General features: G+C 39.2%; 1 protein-coding gene across 7 annotated transcripts in view; it reads left to right on the top strand.

Annotated features, from left to right (window-relative positions):
• Positions 1-22,937, top strand: part of PIP5K1C (phosphatidylinositol-4-phosphate 5-kinase type 1 gamma) — a 1,117,364-nt gene that overhangs the window by 992,373 nt on the left and 102,054 nt on the right. For all 7 annotated transcript variants that reach the window (XM_044053870.1, XM_044053872.1, XM_044053871.1 and 4 more), the window contains one exon: positions 13,492-13,653. In XM_044053870.1, the coding sequence (XP_043909805.1) occupies positions 13,492-13,653 (162 nt within the window). The remainder of the gene's footprint in view (positions 1-13,491; positions 13,654-22,937) is intronic.

Raw genomic sequence — 22,937 nt, 5'->3', positions numbered from 1 at the left:
CATTAATATTAATAGATATGCATTTAAGATTAGACATTTGGGGTGGCCACGGTGGTGCAGTGGTTAGCATTGTCGCCTCACAGCAAGAGATTCTCTGGTTTGATCCTCAGCTGGGGTGCCTTCTGTGTGGAGTCTGCATGTCCTCCCTGTGGTCACGTGGGTTCCCTCCGGGTGCTCCGGTTTTCTCCCATATCCCAAAGACATGCTGCAGGTGGATTGGACACTATAAATTGGCCCTAGGTGTGAGTGCATGTCTGTGTGCCTTCTGCGGAAGGTTGGGCGCTGGGCTGGCAACTTAACACTGTAAAAATCCACTGCCAATCATGTGCAGACAGGTGATCCGCTGTGGCGACCCCTAACCGGGAAAAAGCCGGAAGAAGAAGATTTAAGATTAGACATTTATATAAGAGTGAAAAAATACGGGTATAATGAAATCACATTTATGTACAGAACTTATTATATACTTTATATATAACAATATGAAATCTTTGGCTATGGACAAAACTTTTGAAACAAATAAAAAATTACCTAATGATACAACCCTAAAACATTCTGCCATGGAATAATGTATTCCTAGTTTGTTGAAAAAAATTAAAAGTAAACTACATCTCAAACTCTCCATTAGACTAACAATGCTTCTGATTCATATAAATGCGTCTCATATTTTTAGTATGTATCGTCTTTAAAAAATCAAATCGGTGGGTTATTATGAATAAGAAAAGTTAAACAGGTGTTCAGAATCTTTATTATAAGTTTACCAAACTGATCATCTCTATGGTCATCTTTCTCTTTACCTCGCATTATACCCTGGTCTGCTATAAGGAGGAGGTCAGTTGTTATTTTTTATTAATTTTTAGGTCAGATGATTTGTATTTTTTCTGTTTTATTTACTATGTGTAAAGTTGTTCAAAGGATCATAACTTCATAAATTAGCACCAGGCTAACTTCCCTTGTGGGGCATTTCAAGTCCAGCCAATTAACCCATATGAGAAGCAAGCCCTGTGGCTTGTGCCTGTAAGGTGAACATCTTAATCACCATGCCAGCCTCCCACCCTTTTAGATGCATTTATATTCTTTAACTGTATACATATTTACTTATTCTGATCTCTTTGCATTTCTTTTTGTATGCTATATCTTGAACTATTACTATGTTCCTAGGTTTTATATTTTAGCTATAATCCTAGTGTAGAATATCATGTAACAGAGCATTTATATTTACCCTTATATATTTTATACTATTTGATCTAGTACTGCTAATAGAATCAGTCCTATTTTTTTTCCTTAAATGTTATGTTTAGTAGTATCTGAACAAATCTCTGAAAAATCTTCCATTTTAAGATTCAAACTTTCCATAATAAATTGTTCTAAGATATTACATTTTGCTGTCATTAAAGAGTCAGTAACAGAGAAACACAACCCTATTTTTTATCAGAAATGTCTTTCTATAGTGTAATATATGAGCTATCCTTTTGGTATACTGCGAGCATTCAGAACTATTTAATAACTTGCAGTGGTTTTGCATGCAATTCACTGTCCTTTCTTATTATCTAACTTGTATTCCTTGACATCTTAGTGTTTTGTTTGTGTCTTTCGGCTTTTCCCGATTAGGGGTCGTCACAGCAGAACTCCGTCCGCTAATGATTGCCAGTAGAGTTTTACGTGCTGGCTTGCCGGGCCTAACGCACAACCTTCAAGGAAGGAACTCCTGTTCACGCATGTCGCCACACAGAAGACGCTCTAACTGAGAATCGAAGGGCAACGTCTAACTGTGAGGCGACAACGCTACCGCAGCGTAGGATTCAAAATATTATGATTATTTACTTTTGGACAGGAAGAAGTAACCTGGGCAGTTCTTAGAATTTTCAGAACTCCTGCAGCATCACAAAAGTGCTCATGACTCTAAGTTGCTTGCAAATGAAAAGTTTATCAGCTACAATTCACATAAAAGCGTTCACGAGTGAATCCAAGCCACCTCTGCATTATACATCAGTCCCTCAAACCTTTCCCAACCACAAAAAAATAACAAAAAACATTTCAAAGTATGTTAACCACTAAAAAGCTATTGTATGTAAAGAAATAACATTTAATGATTCAGTAAGCATTATTTGTATGAGATGTTTAAAATAAAACAGACTCATTTTTTAAACGAGACATAGCATATACATTTGCATTAAAAGAATTACATTTATGTGTGATACAGGTTTAACTTATGAAAGTGTGAATGTTACTCTGATTGTTTGATAACATTCCAATAATAACTTTTATATACTTAAAATATATTTTTATACTTTGTTTATAACAAAACATAACTTTCCTGGGTGTTATTGCATGTCAAGTATACTATAAGTAGCAAGCATTCAGAACTATGTAATAACTGATAGTGGTATAGAATGCAATTCACTGTCTTCTGCTTATTACCCAACTTGTATTCTTTGACACCTTAGCATATGATTCAAAATATTATAATTATTTACTTTTAGACAGGAAGACGTAACCTGGACATTCCATAGAATTTTCGGAACTCCCACAGCATCACAAAACTGCTCATGACTCTGAAATGTTTCAAGCTGGTTTTATGATAAGGGCTTCAAAATGAACAGTCCATCAGTCACAGTTCACATAAAATGCTTGCAAGTAAATTCAAGCCACCTGTGTATTGCACATCAATCCCTCAAACCCCTCCAAACCACTTAAAAATTTATAAAGTATTTTAACCACTGAAAGCTGTTGTATTTAAAGAAATATTTAATGATTCAGTAAGTACTAGCTGTACAATATGTTTAATATAAAGCAGACTGTTATTTTTTAAAGGAGACATAACATATAAACTTGCATTAAAAGAATGGCAGTTATGTACGATCCATGTTTAACTTTTAAGTGTGTGAATGCTACTCTTATTCAATATCATTCCAGTAATAACTTTTATATATGTAAAAAGCTATATTGCTTATACTTTGTTTATAATGTAACATGTCTTTCCTGGGTGCTGTTGCATGTTAAGTATACTGTTAGTAGCACACTACTGGACCATTTGTTGTATCTTGTATTATATTTAATGGTACATTACTCAACTATGCCAAGGTATCAGAAAGCGTGCCACCTAACATAAGTTTCTTCATAATAATTAACTTTTAATAAAATTAATTGTTTTTATTTAAAGTCTAAAAGGTTAAACTAGTGACTTTAATTTTGTATATAGCTAAAAGACTCAAACTTTAACATTTAAAAAAAGGAACTAGTAACCATTTGAAGTTAGGAAAGAAAGAAAGAAATGGTTTACCTTGTAAAAAGTAATATCTGGCACAAGTTCATAAGTATTCAAGCACTTCTTTAAATTAATAAGAATTCATAAGCATGAAATACATTGATTTTTCATTTGTCCTTCAGTTTTTCACTGTTTTTGTCATTTATTAACCAACCATCTCTTGTTTCATTTATCTTTTAAGAAGTTGATAGATTCCAGTCCATTTCTTCTGTTTTTTTTCTAAGATTTTATTTTTCTGTATAAAGTCCATTGCATCTTCCAAGGTGTTAAAAATCTTCTTTCCTTCTGGAACGTGAATCCATATTTTGCTGGAAACAAGATTTGTGCTTTAATATTGTTTTTCTTTAAGCTTTTAACAAATGCCGCACATGCTTTTTTCTTTCACATCACTAATGTTGAATAGCCATTGTCAAATCTTATAACATTTTCTTTAATTTAACTGGATATTTAGTCCATGCATTTAAGACTAAATCCTTATCTTGACTTGAGAAAACTCTTACAATCACATACCTTCATGAAGGTGTTTTTTTAAAGATGACTTGGAAATTGATGTTTGAGCCCTTTTGATATCAAAGGAAAAACCTTCAGGCAGGTTCAAAGTTTTAGGCAGTCAGATATTAAGGAATTGAATCATACTGTCTCCTTGTTCTTTTTCAGGAATCCAGTAAATCATGATGTTGTTCCTTCTAGATCTGTTATCTAAGTCTTCTGCTGTTTTTCCTGGAATAAGTTGTTTTGTTTCAGAAGAAATTTGGTGTTATTCTCATTTTCAAGTAATCTTGCATCAACATTAGACATTGCTTCTTCTATACTCAAGATTTGTGAAGATTGTTTAAGAGATTCACTCAGCACTTCAACTTATTTTTACATTCCCCTTTAAAATTGTCCATTTTGCTTTCAAATGTATCTGTCGTTACGGATAACTCATTGATGTTGCTTAGTATAGCCTGTATGTCTTTTTTCATTGTACTGTCCTGTACACAGGGCTTAGAGTGGCTCATTCTGAGACAATTAGTTCTTTCTAGTTTTCTTGACCAGAAAAAGCAATTAATAGAGTTTCAAACTTGTTATTTTTGTAGTATAGCTTTCAGCAGATATTCAACAATAAATCCATCAAGTTTTGAAATGTTCTATTTGAGATTTTAGTAAAATCCTTTCAGATATGTTAAAATGAAGTACAGCTAAAAAAACAGTGCTGTTAACTGCTTACCATCTTGGATATACCCTAGTCTACTTTTCTTATAATATGCTCTGAAATGAAAACCTGATTTAATGTGCTTGGAAACTTGTCATTTTAGTAAATGGTGTTTTATATATTAACATATAAATAATTTTAGCCTAATAATGTTAAACAATTTTAGTGGTAAGAGAACAAAGAAAAGGGAAAGGAGTAGATAAAAAGGGGGTTCTATCTATCCAGTTTGAATACAGAGTTCAGTAATAAGTATATACTGTCTTCTCTCTTGTAATGACTAAAATTCATATTGTGAAAATCAATAATCACTGGCTTGTGAAGATGGTAGTTAATTATGTTATTAAAATAATTGTGATTCATAGTTAAACAGTTTCAGTGCACTTAAGTTTTAAAGTCTTATTTCACAGCCTTAGTGTAGAAAGTCCCCCTGTACCACCTTACTAATGTGTGCTAACCATAAGCATGTCCCTAAACCCAACCCTATGTGTAACATTAGGGAAAAACCCTTTCTGTAACACTATCTCCATTTAGACAATGTGTTAAATACAGATGTTAGAGGTAGGTTTTTGGTTAACTTGATTGCAAAATGAAATTTCATTTTTGCGATCAGTTATTGTTTTAATGTGTTGGGGTATTTGTTAAGTCTATTTTCTAAGTACTGGCATTGATCACATCTGTTTTGATGCTTGTGCACTTTGATACCTCAACACAGACTGACACACACACACACACACACACACACACACACACACACACACACACACACACACACACACACACACACACACTCACTCACTCACTCACTCACTCACTCACTCACTCACTCTCCCTCTCCCTCTTTCTTACTCTTCTTTCCCCTTCTTCACTTCTCTTGTTCTTTCATTTTTCATATTTGTTTCTCAAACTTCATCCAGTTAATTGTTATTAGCATGTCTGATACATGATTTGCAAACATGTCCTTAGTGGCATTATAGTTACTTAAGTTTAGTGTATTATAGACATACGTCCATACTTATTTACATAAATCAGAAGTAATATATGTCTATATAAATCTTTAGACTTTTATACTCCTCTTAGATAAACTTAAGATGAACATTAGATGACTTAAAATGTACTTGCCAAGAAATTAAATATGAATGGGGAAAATTGTGCAGTTTTGTCAGAAACTGAGATCTGAACTTAGAATGTTTTCATAATAACATTCCTTGTTTGCTAAATTACTAATGTTTTAGATTCTTGGTTAAATACAAATGTTCTATATATGGATGTAATGTCTTATTACGTCTGCCTTTAAAATCACTGGTATGAATTTTTCAGAAAATAGGTAGACTACTTAAATATTTAAAATTAATTTTCTTATTGAAACTCACTTACTGAACTATAATATAGATAACTAGTTTTGGATATGAAATGCTATCTTTATCTTCAGAAAAAAAGGAGAAGAGGTATTGCAGTACTTTTAAAACAAGGCTCTTTTATTTAAAGCATGTAAAATATTGTAAAGATAGCGATGATATGCTTTAGAAATTAAAAATAGAATACATAAGTTAGTCAGTATGTACTGGATTGTAAGAAAAACTGCAAAAGAAAAAAATGCTAAAAAATGTATTTAAAATGATTCGGGTAACCTGAGAAGACATTTGAATATACCAGGAGTTTAAAGTTGTATTTTAGATAAAAAAAAATGCATTTCTGCATAAAATAACATATTTTCTTAGCTTCACCAACAACTTTGAAAGCTTTCTCACAGATTTTAAATTTGAAAGACATAAAATATGACTGTGAAAAGTTTTCATATTTCCTTACATGTTTATTTTGTTGGTGGGTATTCAGAAACAGGTGGCTCTTAGCGAAGCACTTTGTAACACAATCATACAGTGACTGAGTGCTGTTGAAGTCATTCCTCTTTCATGGAATGTGAATAGATATGTATCTACAATTAATGTTTTTGCCCTAAGTGAAACATCATTTATTGCATATGCATATCTGGCCAGCTTAGTGTTATGACAGGAAATTATGAATGGTTTCAAAACTCATTATCACAATAAGAGCATATTAAGAAATGCTTCACTAAGTGCTGCCTGTTTTTGAATGCCCCTAAGTATTTTTTTTATTATTTCCTTTAAACTAATTAGCAAACATAATCATTTAAAATTGTTTCATGTCCCATTTTCGCCCAAAATGCTTTACATTTTAAAAAGAATATAAATAATAAAGGATAGCTTTTCATAGGTGTTTACACATTTAGTTAATATTGCAAAATTTGGTAAAACTTAACTCAAAGACTATGTCAAGGGGCTTACAGATATTTTGAAAAACATAATCTTCAACAAAAGCTAAGGTACATAAAAAAAATTTGATATGTTTAGACATTATATCTTCATTAACTAAAATCAGCAAATTATTGATCACAAAGTGGCCATAGACATATTAAAAATAAAGGCTGCTTCTTATCCCCACAAGGATTAAGAATCTCAAGAAAACTTAAATTGTTTATAAACTAAAGACGTTCAAGCTTTAAAAAACATCCAGTTTGTAATTAGAATCAGATATGGAGTTGCTGTTGTTTGTCTTTCAGCTTTTCCCGGTTAGGGGTCGCCACAGCTGAACTCCGGTCCACTAATGATTGGCAGTAGACTTTCACAAATGCCAAGGTGCCAGCTTGACGTTCAACCTTAATGAAGGCACGCCCATTTACGCATGTCTCAACACATAAGGCACTCCCCGCACTCCAGCTAAGAATCGAATGGGCGAACCTCTTGCTGTGAGGCAACAATGCTACCGCTGCACCACCGCGTGAATCAGATATGGAGTATGTTTTAAATAATACTGAACTTCACTTTGACATGGCTATAGCTAATAAAAATAAAAATTGTAACTATGTGACATTTGTAACTACTGTATTTTCTGTGCTGCTAGGTAAAGAAACAAAACTGAAGCAGTAACATTTTCAAGCAGTCACCTTCCTGCACATAATAGCTCTGCTTCTCAGAGCAAAATAAAAATAATAAAAAGAAAAAAACTTTTGTAAAAAAATGAATGGATCTCATAAGTTTTCAGGTATAATCATAAGCTGCTGCAGCACCCTTTAAAGAAACTGGAAAACATAACAACAAATGCAATAAATCAGTATACTAAGTAAGCATTGCTACATACATTTTTATTTATTTTATTTATTTTCAGTTTGATTACCGGAGAAGTCCATTGGGCCAAGAAGTGCCCATTTTCAGTGGAGGCCCGGGAAGAAAAGCTCCATGAACAGTATAATACAATATAGGTTACAAAATGCAAATAAAGGTTGCAAAGTGAAATACCATACAGTATAGGTTGCAAAATAGAAAATAAAGGTTACAAAGTGAAATACAAGAGTAGGGTTCATACATTCGAGAGTTGCAGAGTGTAATATACATTATGAGACAGTTTAACAACTTGACGACAGTGTGTTTTTTTTTTTGTTTTTTTTTTTTTGGATGAAACAATATTTACATGCTTGGAGTCAATTAAAGTCTGCTAGTTCTGGATCTTTTGAGAAATAAGAGTAAGTATGAAAGTATAGTGGAGTGGGGGTAAGGAGAGCTTAGTGGGGAGTCCCTAGAATTTAAGTGGGGTGAAAGCAGGAGCATTTCCATTTGGAAGATAGGTGAAGAAAAAGTTGAGTTTTGAAGGATTCAGTGTTGGGTATAGTCCTAAGTGAAGGAGGCAGAGAGTTCCATTTTTTACCTAGAGAAAAGGAGAGTAAAAGCTGGCCAGCGGGTCATTTGGGTTTAAGAATGGAGATTAGGTTTTGGTGTTCAGATCTCAGTGATCTGTTTGGGATGTATGGAGGAAGGATGTCCTTTAAGGCCGGGCATTTATCAAGGGAGAATATTAGTTTGTGAGCAGTGGTTAGTTGTAGATAGTCTAGGTGGTTATGGAGTTCTAACCAGTTCATAGAGTGAAGGCTGAGGCAGTGGTGAGTTGATGTTTTGGATTTGGTGGCAAATTTAGAGATCTTATTATAGCAAGCTTCGAGCTTAGAGGTGTTGGTAACAGACAAATTGGTTAAAGAAGGGCTCCATATAGAAGGGAAGGTAGGAGGTAGGTGGTTGCCAGGGTATGCCTAGTGGAGATGGAAAGAAAGTGAGTGTTCCTATATAGCATACCTAGCTTTTGGTGGGTTTTCTTTGTTTTGTTGTATGTGAAGATCAAATTTGAGGTGTTCATCTATGGTAATGCCAAGGAGTTTTGCAGAAGGGACCACTTCAATGGCAGTGTTACTTTAGCTTAGGACATTGAAAGTGTTTTTGTACAAAGAGGAAACCTTGGAGGGAAGAAAAATTAGTATTTTGGATTTATTGGAGTTGAGAGAAAGGTGGTTTTGGTGCATCCAGTTCTCTATAGTGGTAAAGGCTAATTGGGTTTTGGTCAGTAGTTCAGGAAAGTTTGGGGCAGAGCAGACCAAGGTAGAGTCAGCGTATTGGATGACTGTGGTGTCAGGGATGAAGGTGTGAAGGTTATTTATAAAGATGTTGAAAAGCATGGGTCAAAGGATGGACCCCCCGAGGAACGCCAGTAGGTGTAGGCAAGAAAGAAGAGAAGGAGTTCTTCCATTTGACTGCTTAAGCTCTATCAGATAGGTAACTGGAGAACCAGGAAAGAGTATTTGGGGATAGATTGAGATTAGCCAGATGATGAAGAAGGTGAGTGTGGGAGACGGTGTCAAAGGCTTTTGAAAGATCTAGCAGTACTGTGGATACAATGAGTCCAGAGTCTTGTGCTTGATTGACAGTTTCTAGGAAGGATAGTAGGGGTGTTATGGTACTGTGGCCAGGATGGAAGCCATGCTGGGTGGGTGTTAGGAGGTGATTTTCAATTAGATAAGGTAAAAGTTGGTGGTGGACACATTTTTCTAGAATTTTAGATATTGGAGAGAGTAGGGCGATGGGACGGAAGTTAGAAATAGTGGTGTTTTTGCCTCCTTTGTGAAGAGGTAGGATGTAGGCTGAACACCAGAGTTTTGGTACGTATGACTCATTTAAGGATCTATTAATTAGAATACTAATTGGGAGAGCGATACCTTCAGCTGCATGTTTGAGGAAGGAAGAGGGAATGTTGTCAAGGGCATTAGAGCATGGCTTTTGCTTGGATAGAAGCTTTTTTATAAAAGAGGTGGAGACAGGTTTGAGATGGAAATTGAAGGGATTGTTGTTTGGGTTGTTGGGTGAAGTGAAAAGGGAGTTAGATGGCTTGTTATTATGGAATGTTTTGGTTAGCATAGCTATGAATTCAGTAAAGAAGGTATTGAAGTGGGAGCTCAGTTCACTGTCGGATAGATTAGGGTCAGGGCAAGGGTTGTTTTGAGATCCGTGATGAAGTAGGGAGTTGACTGATTTCCAGAATTGTTTTGGGTTTTTATTGTTATTGGACTGGAGTTTATTATAGTAGTTTTTTTTCGTCCTTGGTAATAAGTTTTTTTACTTGGTTGCAGAGTTGGGTATATAGGAGTAGGGTAGAGGACAATTTATTTTTCTGATAGACCTTCCAGGATTTGTCTCTGTGACGCATAATTTGTTTAGTTTCTTTGGTCAGCCATAGTGCAGAATTAGTTTTGATTTGTTTATTTCTTAGGGGGACTAGGGAGTTTAACAGTATCTAGGAAGATAGAGTTAAAATGCTCAACAGCATTGTCAAGTGGGAGGGTATTTAGAGGTTGCCAATTAATATGTTTAAAGATGTTAGAAAAAATTAAAGGGTTGAAGTTGCTGAGGTTACGAGTTTGAATGTAGAGATGTTGGTGTTGGATGGAGCTACTTGATCGATGGATGAAGGCAGGGAGATGGTCACTGAAGGTGTCAGGGATAGTGCCACAGAGAGTGATTTTGTTTGGATGGGAGACTAGAATCCAATCTAAGATGGACCCTGGGGGGTGATTTTTGTAAGGGCAAGTAGTTGAAGAGATAATTTGGGTGAAGTTTAGAAGTTAATGGAAAGTGAGGGGGATGGTGTGTTAATTTTATTCCAGTCGATATTGACATCGCCTAGAATATAGGTTTCATATTTTATTTGAGTTGAGGCCCAGTATAGAATATCTTCAAGGGTGGAGATATTGTTGCCTGGGGAGATGTATAAGGAAATTAAGCAGATATTTTTATGTTTATTTAATCAGAGAAGGCTTGCTGTGATTTCGGAATTTTTGAAATTAGGGGTAGGGATTTGAAGAGGAATTAGAGAGAAAAGATTGGAGTAAATTAGAGCAGAGCCTCCGCCTTTTTTGTTTAAATGGTCACTTCTGAGGATATTGTAACCAGGAGATAATATTTCAGAGTCAGTGATATGGGGTTTTAGCCAAGTTTTAGAGATGGCTAGGATGTTGGGTTGATTGTGATTAATCCAGGTTTGTACATGGTGACATTTGTTGTTAAGGCTCTGGGCATTGATAGTGAAGATCTTCAGAGTGCTAAGGGGGGAAGTGGGAGGAGAAGAGAAAGGGTGGGGAGTGTTATTTGTTTTAGGTGAGGAAGAGGGTGGAGGGATGGAGTAGTTTGTGCTGAGGCAAGGGCCAGGGTTAGGATGAATGTCTCCAGATAAGGCTAGGACATTGTAGGTGATAAGTTTTGGTCTGTAAGGTTTGTATAGTAGGTATTTGTTAGGGTTTAGCAGAAGTTTCAGAGAGAGAGTTTTAGTTGAGGTATAGAATAGTTTGGGATGAAAAAGATGCAATAGGTTGGGTGGAATAAGGGAGGAGGATATGAAGTGAAAGTGAGGGAGTTGGAGAGGTTGTGGTTGGGGGCTAGGGATAGTTTGAGGGAGGAATGGAGAAGCATTATGGGAGTAAGAAGTAGCAAGATACAGAGGTATTAGTAAGGTGAGAAGGGAGCTAGGGAGTTGAATAGTTAAGGGGAGTTGGTAGGGCATGTTAGGATAGGGTAGGGTAATGTACAGTGAAGAGAAGAATAATGTGGAATGCTAGTTGAGAAGAGAAGGTATAGAAGTGAATGGAGAGAGTTAGATATTGTAGGCAAGGACAATGGAAGAATGAGTGTATAGGGGTATAGGAAAATTGTAGTGGGAGGAGTAGTAGTGGGAGGGGAAAGAGAGGTGGAGTGTTCTCTGATTAGAGAATGGGGGAGGGGTAATTGGAAGACGACTGTGATTGGATAGTAGGCTTGGTAGGAAGAGTTTGTTAGGTATAAATGTAGATGTGCTGGGGTGGGTGGGAATTGGGGGGCAGGGTAGGGGAGCAGAGTGAACCCGTAGGGCAAACGGAGCGGGTTCAGACAGGTAAGTAGCCAGTCAGCCAAAAACTAACAGTAAGCAGTTGATTACTGAGTTCCTTAGGTGAGACAGGGTAGGTCAAGGGGAATAGGTAATATTGGTCGTGAAGGTAAGTAGTAGCAAAGCAAAGTAAGCAGTGAGTAGCAGGTAGAGATAGGGCAGAAAGACAGTTCACAAGCCTAGGACAGAAACATTAAAAAGCTATGGAGATCAGGGAAGAATGGAAGAGTTATGTACTGTCCTAGTTTAGAATGCCATCTAGTGGTCAGTTAGAGTAATAACAACAGAGGCAAGTGAGCAGAGAGATATATCAGGGTTAGGGAAGGCTCTTAAGGAATAGTTTCAGGAGACAGCACAGAAGTGATAAAGGATCTAAATGCTAGGGGATAGAGAGGGGAGAGAATGGCTGCTGGGTATCCTGGCTAAGGTAGCATATAGTACGTGCATTAGATATTAAGCAAGTGTTTAAATAATACCACTTTTAACACATACTTTCTTGCCTCCTAGTGAACAGGGTTCATTAAGCAGGACGGCAAGTCTTTATGCTATAGTAGACTTGAATGGATTTGGTCTGCAGGGAGTCCTTTCACCAGGTAGGTATGTTCAAGGTTTAGTGTAGGATAGAAGGTTCAAACTTTCTTGCCTCCTAGTGAACAGGGTTCATTAAGCAGGACGGCAAGTCTTTATGCTATAGTAGACTTGAATGGATTTGATCTGCAGGGATTCCTTTCACCAGGTAGGTATGTTCAAGGTTTAGTGTAGATTAGAAGGTTCAAACCTGTTGTATCCTTCAGTAGGCTTCTAAGAATGTACCAGAATGTCTTATTGGAGCCATGTTTTTGTGGGAAGTGGACCGTTGTTTCAACTGAGCCAGCAGGAAAATCTACCCAGTATCAGTAATGTCCAAGTGTGTAGTGTAAACAAGTCCCATTAATTCTTCAAGCAGCAATCTTCTACAAAGCTGACTGCTTCTCCAGACTTGACAGAACAGCTTAAACAGTAGAATATGGCCATTATCTGTAAAACTGACTCCAAAAGTTAAGTTCATGACAAATGCATGCACAGTGTATCATTAATTTAGAACTTAGTTGCAAGAAGATTTGAAACACACTTCTTTGTAGACTGATGTTATTTAAAATAGGAAGACATTTCCTTTTAACTAATGTCATTGTATAATAGCAATTACTTGTGTCTGGGTATGGGTAATGCAGGCTTGCCAGTGGCTGATATGGTTTGATCATAAGTGGGGGAAAAGGCATACTTAAGAAGACAATTCAGTAGGTTAAAACAAGTCACAGCAATGTCTGTAATAGTACAAATGTTACTTAATTATCATTAATAATGAAGTTCACAATTTAAAATATGACATAAAGGTAAGTATATCAGATCATTATTTTCATATGTACTTGGAAGTGCATAGCTGTCTTTCTTGCCGAACAGCACATTATGGATAAGATTGCATTTATAAGGCGATGACATTTTTCTATTATAGTTTTTCTTTATACTCTATGCACTGAATACAAGACAACAAGAATGCAAATTAAAATATGTATACATAAACAATTTACTGTAATATAATAGAAACAGTTTGGAGCACAACAAAACTTCATATTTTAGCAGGACGAATGTTTGTCTAAATTAGATTTTGTATTTTACTAGACTGCAGGCCTTGTTTTTCTAAAGAAGCATATTAAAAAGGTAAATGATAGAAATTAGAGGCTTACAACAGGAAAAAATTGCATCAGTTTTTTTTGTGTGTGTTCTTGTGTTTTTATAGCCTTAAAGCCATCTCCATCTAAGAAAGGTCGTGGCGCCTTGACAGTTACAAAGCCCCCTGGGCCAGGGGCGGCATTCTCAGCCAGTCAGATTCCCACAGAGAAAGATGAGCAGGCATATGATTTGAGAGGGGCAAGAAGCTACCCTACACTTGAGGATGAAGGTAATTGTGTTATACAGTAATGTGAGCTTTGCTACCCTTGACAGATTTGTGGACATAATGCAGCTTCATGTTGTTACAGCACTGTCTATGAGCTTACTTGTGTAGGAATCATTTAATTTGTATAAAATATTGCATCTAATTTTCTTATCCTCTTTGTAAAATGAGACAGAAAGGTTGATTCAGTTCTTGAGTAACTCACCAGTAAAGAGGGGACAGCGAAAGTGTTCATTGCACTGTGTTAACTAGGTCATGGTTAGTAGACATTGTCTGTTAGAGAGGGTACCCAGGATGAAGAGCTCCACTATGAAACTGCTCTACATTACAGAACAGTTTAACATGTTTCATATGTGCTGTTTCAAAAGAAAAGCCATAATGGTTAAGATGTTTACCTTGTAGACACAAGGTGCAGGGTTTGAGTCTCACATGGGGTGATTGGCTAGGATTAAAGTGACCCACAAGAGTAGTTAGCCTAGTACTAATCTATGAATCTATGAAACTATGAACCTGAACTGCATTGTTGCTGATACATTTGTCAGCATGCAAAGAGCAAGGAAACTTGGCAAGTAAGCAAGCTTACTAGTGATTGTACTTATTGTTTATTAGGCCTATCCTTTTTATTTAGGGTGAATATTTAAAGCCTAAACAAATCTTAGACAAGAAGCAGGTAATCAGCCATTGTTATTTTCAGACCTTTTTGCATTTGTTTTATATACTCCCACAACTTTGTCAGGAAGTAGCTTGTTTGAGTAGTGCTGACATTTATTTATTTACGTAATATTTAAACTTTTTGTCATCACAATTTATTTTAGTTAGAAAACAGTTCCATTGTACTGTGATGTAGTTCCTGTAGCCCTGTCACCTAGTTTTCTATTTTTTTATTATCTCTTCTTTTGTTTAAAGCTCTGAGATTAATTTCTATGACTTGTTAGGGTTTGCAGTTAGAACATGTTTAAGCATGGGGAGTTTATAATGTAGAACAGCCCATGAGCCAGATTTTAAATAAATTGTTTTCTCCCCTAAAAACATCATTCTGTTATCATAATGCACCCAAGATCAGCTGGCATAATTGTTAAGCTCTTGGCTTCCCATGCGCAAGGTACAAGGTTTGATCCTGACCTCCAGCCAATGCCTTTTTGGAGTGTCCATGTTCTCCCTGTATCTCTGTGGGGGGTCCTCCCACCTCCGAAAATCATGCTGAGTGTTTTCATTTCAAACTCACCAATGAATGGAACTGTGGGCTGCAGCACAGACTCTACATGGTACCCTTTAACTGGAAGAGGTGTAGAGACCAACCACTTTTGCATCTACTGTGGTGCACAGTATCCTCAAGATAGGAGAACATGGATCACGGCGTGTGGCAGGGCTGGTCACTGGACAGTGTTAAATGTGGCTCTAGGTGACTCGGTCATGTTGACTAAATCACCAAATGGGTATGGTGGGAACTGGGTTGAGTCCCTATGCCAGGGACCTATGCTAACAGAGGTTGGGGTGTAAGAGCCCCTATAGGCCAGTGTGTGCCCGCCATAAAGCCCAGTAGTCCTGGGTCATTAAGCTACTGGCAACCTACACTTAATGTAGGTTCACTGGCAGGAAGCAGCTTGGAAGTGGATGGCATGATGGTACAGAGGAGGTTGGACATCCTTTGTATCCACAGACAAGATGGAAGGACAGTGCAGCAAAGCCAGTTGACATGGGATCCAGAGCCTACTACATAAGAGGAGGACAGGCTAGAAATGTCTGAATTAGGGTGAGAGAGGCTTCAGAAGGGAGTGAGGGATGTCATCAGAATTAGTGGCAGACTCATGGCAATCAGACTGAAGTGTAATAATAGGGCAGTATTTATGATCTCGGCCAACGCCCCACAGCAGGGTTGTAATAGTGAGGAACAAGTGCATTTGGACAGTAGCTGCAGGACCTGCTAGATAAAACAGGATAACATGCGTTGGTGTTGATCAGTGCACATATTTGGACAGACAGAACAGGATATGAGGAACACCTGGGTCCACATCTGTCCAGCAGATGGCTTGATAGTAACCAACACGTGGTCTCATAAAGAGAGGCAGTTGCAAGATTACATACAAGAGTGACCAACATGCAACTCATGTAGTCTTCTTCCTAGTAAGGAAAGGACACTAGGGTAGAATCAGTGATTGCAAAGTCATCCCCGGTGAAATAGTCATTTCACAGCATACACTGCTGGTTGCCACAATCAACTGCAAGCAGTGGTCAGAGAAGGTTCTGTGGTCAACAGAGACCAGGCTGAAGAGCTAGAAGTTGACTGGAGACAAAGCACAACAGTTGAAGGAATTACTTAGGGCTGTAGCACCCCAAGAAGAGTAGAAAATAGGTACAGTTGAAGAATGGCAGCACCTCAAAACAGCATGTGCGAGGACTATAGATATGTGGAAAAGCCAGGTATGGAAATAAAGTACATAAGGAAAGCTAGTGGTGGAATGCAGAAGTCCAGGGAGTCATCAGAAAAGGAGGAGTGCAGGAAAAAATGGGAGATAGAAAAGACTGACTAGGCTAGGAAGCAATACTGGTTGGCTAACAAAGAAGTTGTGATAGTAAAGAATAGGGCATCAGGGACACTACCATCTTCTGCAAGGTGCCTCAGTAAGTGGCACAAAGAAGCAGTATCAGGTCGCAAGGCAAAGACAGAAAAATAAAGAAGATAGTCAGACATCCTTCATGAGGAATGCCAGTAACAACCTGTTCACCAGTCCACAGGACATCGAAGGCACATGGAAGGAATATTTCTAGCAGCATCTTAATGAAGAAAACCCCACAGAAGCTGTACTGCCCCAGAAACAGGCTACAGTGAGACAAGAAGAGGAGCCTGTCCTAGAAGAAGTAAGAACAGCACTAAGGAAAATGAAATCGGGGAAAGCAGCAGGCCCAGATGAGGTCACAGCAGATGTGATAAAGATGCTGGGTGAGATAGGGAAGAAATAGCTCCTGAGGGTACTCCTAGGTTCATAGGTTGCTAGGCTAACTGCCCTTGTGGGCCATTTTTTAAGCCTAACCAATTATCCTAGTTGTGAATCAAACCCTGTACCTTGTGTTTGTCAAGCAAACACCTTAACCACTATTCCAAAGCCCAATATACGATATCCGTTTCTGGGTATTGAACCCACACGCAATTAATCTGATGTGTTTCCTGCCTGATGCAATAATCAAGAGCTATCTGTGTGGAGAGAAAGGCGTATCCCAGATGACTGGAGAATGAGCATACCCGTACCAGTGTAAAAGAATAAAGGGGGCATCCACAACTGTGGGCAGTACAGTGACATCCAACTCCTGTCACATTGCATGAAAGTTCTGGAGAAGGTGTTTGATAAATGGATACACAGAGTAATAGAATATAAGAGATGAGCATTTCAGATCAGGATGCAGCACAATTGACCTGATGTTTGCAGTGAGACAGTCTGATAATTGAAAAGAAACAAGCAATGAGGAAAGAGTCCAACTGGGCATTCCTAGACTTGGCGAAAGCATATGACAAGGTCTCAAGAAAGCTGATTTGGGCAGTACTGTGGTGGTTCAAAGTCCCAGAAACATTCATAGAATTAGTGCAAGCTGTGTACAAGGACCCAAAAAGTACAGACAGTGTTCGGTCTCACAGAGGGGTTGCCAGTGGGAGTGGGTGTGCACCAGGGTTTAGCTGTAAACCCACTGCTGTTCATACTGGTGATGGACTAACAGGTCTGAGGGGACAGATCAGCTAAGTTGCTGTATGCAGATGATGTTGCATTACAGGCAGACTCTGAGCAAGAAGTTCAGCAAAGGATAGGGGAATGGAATGCAAATCTGAAGTCACATGGGATGAAATTAAGCACAGATAAGACAGTGACAATGGCAGCAAATTCGGGAAATCAGAAGACGCTCGAAATTGAGATAGAAGGGAAGACAGTGGAACAGGTAAATAGCTTTAAGTATCTGGGAGGGGGTGATTGAGGAGAAGGGAAGTCTGAATGATGACCTCAAAGCTAGAATCAGAGAGGCTGCAGCCAAATGGTTTAGAGTCTCAGGTGTAGACTGTGATAGAAGAATGCAAAAGAAGCTCAAAAGTAAGGTGTACAAGACAGTGGTATGATCAGTGCTACTTTATGGTACAGTAACCTGGGCAGTAAAGCAGAGCAGATGAGGAAGCTAGAGGTGATGGAAATGAAGTGCCTGAAAAGGGTGGAAGGATCCACACTGTGGGACAGATGAAGAAATGAGGACTTAAGAGAAGAAACCAAAGTAGCTCCAATTGCAGAAAAGATCAAATAGAACAGATTACAGTTGTTCAGACACATGCAGAAAAGCAGAAGACAGTCTGGTGAAGAAGATTTGGGACAGAGAGGAAGAACGAAAGAAGAAATGAGGACTTCCAGCAAAGAGGTGGATGGATTGTGTGAATGAAGATCTGCAACAGTCAGGCATGAGTGTCAAAGAAGGTAGGAATGTGGCACTGAATCAAGAGAGATGACAACAGTTAACACGATACCCTGACAACATGTAGAAAATGGGAAAAAGGGGGCTGATGATGATGATTGCACCCAAGGTCTCTTCCAGGAACTTCAACTATAAAACTGACTTCTTCATTGCATGTCCTTCTAGTCTTTGTATCTCAGTTTACAAGGGACTACCAATAGCAAGACTTGGTTCCAAGAGGCCAGTAGTAGTGGGTTTGCTGCGAAGAGACCAGTGGTAGTGGGTCTGGTTCCAAAACACCAGTGGCAGTGGGTCTGGTTCCAAGAGGCCAGTGGTAGTGGGTCTGGTGCCAAGAGACCAGTAGTAGTGGGTCTGGTTCCAAAAGACCAGTGGCAGTGGGTCTGGTTCCAAGAGGCCAGTGATATAGTGGGTCTGGTGCCAAGAGACCAGTAGTAGTGGGTCTGGTTCCAAAAGACCAGTGGCAGTGGGTCTGGTTCCAAGAGGCCAGTGATATAGTGGGTCTGGTGCCAAAAGACCAGTGGTAGTGGATCTGGCTTCTTCAGTTGGTTATTTCCAGGTGATATTTTCTTGTGATCCTTGCCAGTAAGTAGAGTTTGTGTGGTCTTTAAATGATGGCTGTATCACTAGGTATTTAATGTGGGAAACCACTTCTGTCTTTGTAGCAAATGGAATAAAAATTTTGAATAATTATTTGCTACAGTAAGATTGTTGAAACCCAATAACATGGCTTTGTTTTTTTGTGCGGTTAAGTCAAAAAATTACAAATGGTTGTCCATGTTGTGATTATGTTGAGGCCCACTTAAACTAACTCTTGGAGGTGAGAGGTGGAACCTGCTTGAGTGATGATAATATAATCAGCATCCACTGAGCTTTAGTGGCTTTGGCACAGTGGTACTGCAAATATATATTTTTTAAAGAAGAAACATCTTTATTAAGTTACCACTTATGACGTAGGCAATCGTACATTTATATAAATGAAAACAAACCATATTGACATATCTTCATTTGCAAGCATTTATACATCACAAACCATATTGACATAATTTTAGTTGCAAACATTATACATCACTTATAATCTATACAGTCATTCTCAGTCCAACAATACATAACTCATTCAATTTCCGCCTTCCCTTAAATCTCATTCCTCCTCCAAAACATAGTTTTGCTTGTATTGTTCCTACAATTCCCATTTTTTTCTATGTAATTTGTTTCTACCATTTTCTAAGACCCCACTTTCAGTTCTTTTATCTCTGTTACTATACTCCTACTTTTTGCAGAGTTGGTTTAGACTTTGATTTCTATTTTCTAGTATTTGCTTTTTTGGCAGCCACCAGAATCAAACTCAGCAAGGCCTTACTATGTAGAATCAATTCCAATTCTATATCACAGCTAAAAAATATCCTTAGTTGCACCAGTGTGCTTACCCAGTATTCACAGAGTAGCCTGCAGGGAATTCTTAGTCTGCCAACCCTTTACACTTCCAAAACATATCTTCATAATTGCCTGATGTCCTTCATGGATGCATCTGCAGTCATAACAACTGGGTTGTCCTGTCGTCAGGCAGCCCTTCAGTCGGCCGGATTCCAAAGTCCGGGTCCGGCTTCGGCTGATGTCGCACTTCACCCGACGTCATCTCTGTTGGTCTTCGGGTATAAAGGCATCAGCCGACGCCATTTTCCTCCGTCTTTCTTGCCGCGTGGCGCCCGAAGCAGAAGCTGTTCGCAAGTGCCGGTCGGTCGGATCCAGAGATTACTTCTACCGAATACTACTTCGAAGACTTCTAAAGCTAAGTACCCGTTGGGGACTCTTTCTTGCCTCAGCCGATGTCAGAAAAGTTAATAATTGTTTAACCTGTGGAAACAAATACCTCATAAAGATTTCCACTCTTATTGTCTGCCTTGTTTAGGCCCAGCCCACGTAGCAGCCTGTTCGGCCTGTGCTTCATTCAACCGACGAACGCTTAGGCGTCGGTCGGAGTTTGCTGAACAGTTTTTCGGTTCTGTTTTTGCGTATATTATGCCGTCGGATCCTCCGACTACCCAAACTGCTAAAAAACGCAAAGATAAAGACCGACACTCGCGGTTTCGGCCGAAACCATGGTTAAGCAAACCGCGAGTGTCTCGGTTTCGGCCGAAACCGAGAAAACTGATCAAAGTACAGCTGAATCTATCACTACCACTGAGGCCCCTGCTACTTCTCTTGAATCGGCCTCAGAAATTTTATCCACTACGGTGGTTGCCACTGACCTATCAGACACCATTCCCTTGGATGTCTCTACCCCAGCACGTGGTGCTGCTAGGCCTCCAGCAGCCATGTCCATTAAGGCCTTTGCCAGGGCTAAAGCAGCCAAAACTACTAAAACAGTGCCTGTTAAACCCCCTACAACCAGGCCCTCTTCTAGTTCACAAATGCTTACTCTGGCAGAAGATTTAATTTCATTAATTAGGGGATCTCAATCTCACCCAGACAGGGCCTCTCAGCCCCCAGAGAAGAGACCTAGGGCAGAGCCGCCCGAGCCTGTGTCCTCTGATGATTCTGCCGATGAATCAGACATAACAGACCAGCCAGAGGCTCCTTTCTCCAATTATGAAGACTCAGATGCTGAAGAATCCATTCCAGCTGCTTCCCCACCAGAAGAATTCTCCTTTGGGGAAACCTTACATGCCATGCGAGAGCAGTTCCAATGGCAGCAGCAGGATTTCTCAGACTCCAGAAAAGACTTAGGACCTTTCTGCACCTTCCACAGCACAGGCCCTTAGCTATACCTCCTGTCCTCTCTGTGGTGGACGATGCCTTCAATGATGTCTGCTCTGCACCAGATTCTTTACCTCCAGCCCCTGCCAAACCAGACAGATTTTACAGGGTACCAGACACTCATCACCACCTTTACAAGGCCCCACTTGCAGACCCGAAACTATATCCCAGGGTCCCAGGGCAGTAGCCTCGACCACAGCTAAAACCCTATTCCTTCTGAAAGGGAAGCCAGGTCATTAGACAGATGGGGCAAAAAGTCTACACCTCAGCTTCTCTCTCAGCTAGTGCTTTAAACTGTCAGTTTCACATGATACAATACCAAGAGTTTATGCTTGATCAGTTAACAAAATAGCTATCCTCTGATGACTCTATTGATAAGAAATATGTATTAGAAATGGTAAATAACATACAACAGGTTAGTAACCATTCCTTAAAATGTGGCTATGATGCACTGGAGGCTTCATTTAGATCAGCCATGACTGGCACAGTGATAAGAAGACATGCATGGCTAAAGGAACAAGCCTTACCGGATCATGTTAAAGCTAAGTTATTAGATGCTCCTATGGATAAGACCAGCTTGTTTGGTACACCTGCCCAGCAGGTAATGAAGAAAATGGAAGAAAAGGCAAAATCTGTTCAAACGGTTAATGATTTCTTGCAGGTTCAACCCCCAAGGTTTAGCAGGAACTGGCCTGCCAAAAATTGGTCCTTTCCTGACTCCACAAGATCCCAAAGGGGCAGGAATAGACATTCCAGAGGCAGAAACCAATCCAGAGGAGGTGCCTACAGAGGACGACAGTGGCAAGGTAACAACAGAGGCACAGACACAACCACTGCCACTACAACAACACAACCACAGTGACTTACCTCTAAATCCGCCTACCAGGGAACAAATAGCAGCTCCATTAGGCGGCAAATTAACCTTATTTTCAAAGAACTGGCACTATATCACAAAAGACAAGTGGATTTTACAAACCATAGATCAAGGTTACGGTTCCACTTCCACACTTTACCAGTCAAAGAGGAATGCCAAATCTACCTCCAAATCAAAAACAGAGGCTCTACAACAGATAATGCAATTAGCAAACATGAGAGCTGTGGAAAGAGTGCCAACAACAGAACAAGGAAAGGATTCTACTCCAGACTATTCCTAGTTCCAAGAAAGGAAAAAGTTGGAGACCTATTCTCGACCTGTCCACCTTAAATACATACATCATTGTCCCAAAATTCAAAATGCTGACCCTACAGCAACTTCTTCCCATGCTGGGCAAGGAGTGTTGGCTGGTAACTCTAGATCTCAAGGAGGCATACCTGCACGTCCCCATTCGACCAATCTGCAGAAGATACCTCAGATTTCTTGCAGGATCAGAGCATTATCAATTCTCAGCATTGCCCTTTGGCTTATCTACTGCGCCCAGAGTATTCACAAAATGCCTGGCATCAGTAATCGCCCACTGCAGACTACACGGAATTCAAATTTACCCATACCTGGACGACTGCCGGCTACAAGGGGACAACAAAAGCAAGCTGACAACAGATTTACAAAGGGTCATTTACTTGCTACAAGCACTGGGATACACAGTCAGTTTACAAAAATCAAGGCTGATACCATCCCAAACAAGGACATTCTTGGCTGAATTGGACACAGTAAGACAAATGGCATTCCTAACTGCAGAAAAACAAAAGAACTCCCTCTTTACTTCTTGGCTCTAACAAAACAGAACAAGTTAACAGCAAGAAAAGTACTGCAGGCCTTGGGCTTCATGGCATCATGCATAATCTTGGTCCCACTTGCCAGACTACATATGAGAAAACTACAGTGGTACCTAAAGAATTTATGGTCCCAACACAGGCACAGCCTAGAAACAGAAATTCCACTAATTCCATGCTTAAAACAGGAGTTCCTATGGTGGGCTCAAGCATGCCAGTCAAACCCAGGTCTACCCTTTCGCAGATGTCAAGCAAACCAGACCATCACAACAGACGCTTCAGACCTAGGATGGGGGGCCCACATGCTGGACAAATGCGTGCAAGGATTGTGGACGCAGGATCAACTTCACCTGCACATCAACCTAAAAGAAATGCTGGCA

The sequence above is a fragment of the Protopterus annectens genome, chromosome 13.part0 (assembly GCF_019279795.1).
Source record: "Protopterus annectens isolate FY-2018-M chromosome 13.part0, PAN1.0, whole genome shotgun sequence".
Taxonomy (NCBI): Eukaryota; Metazoa; Chordata; order Ceratodontiformes; family Protopteridae; genus Protopterus; species Protopterus annectens.
Note: the sequence above shows the minus strand (reverse complement) of the source record. Positions and strands in the feature narration are given on the sequence as shown.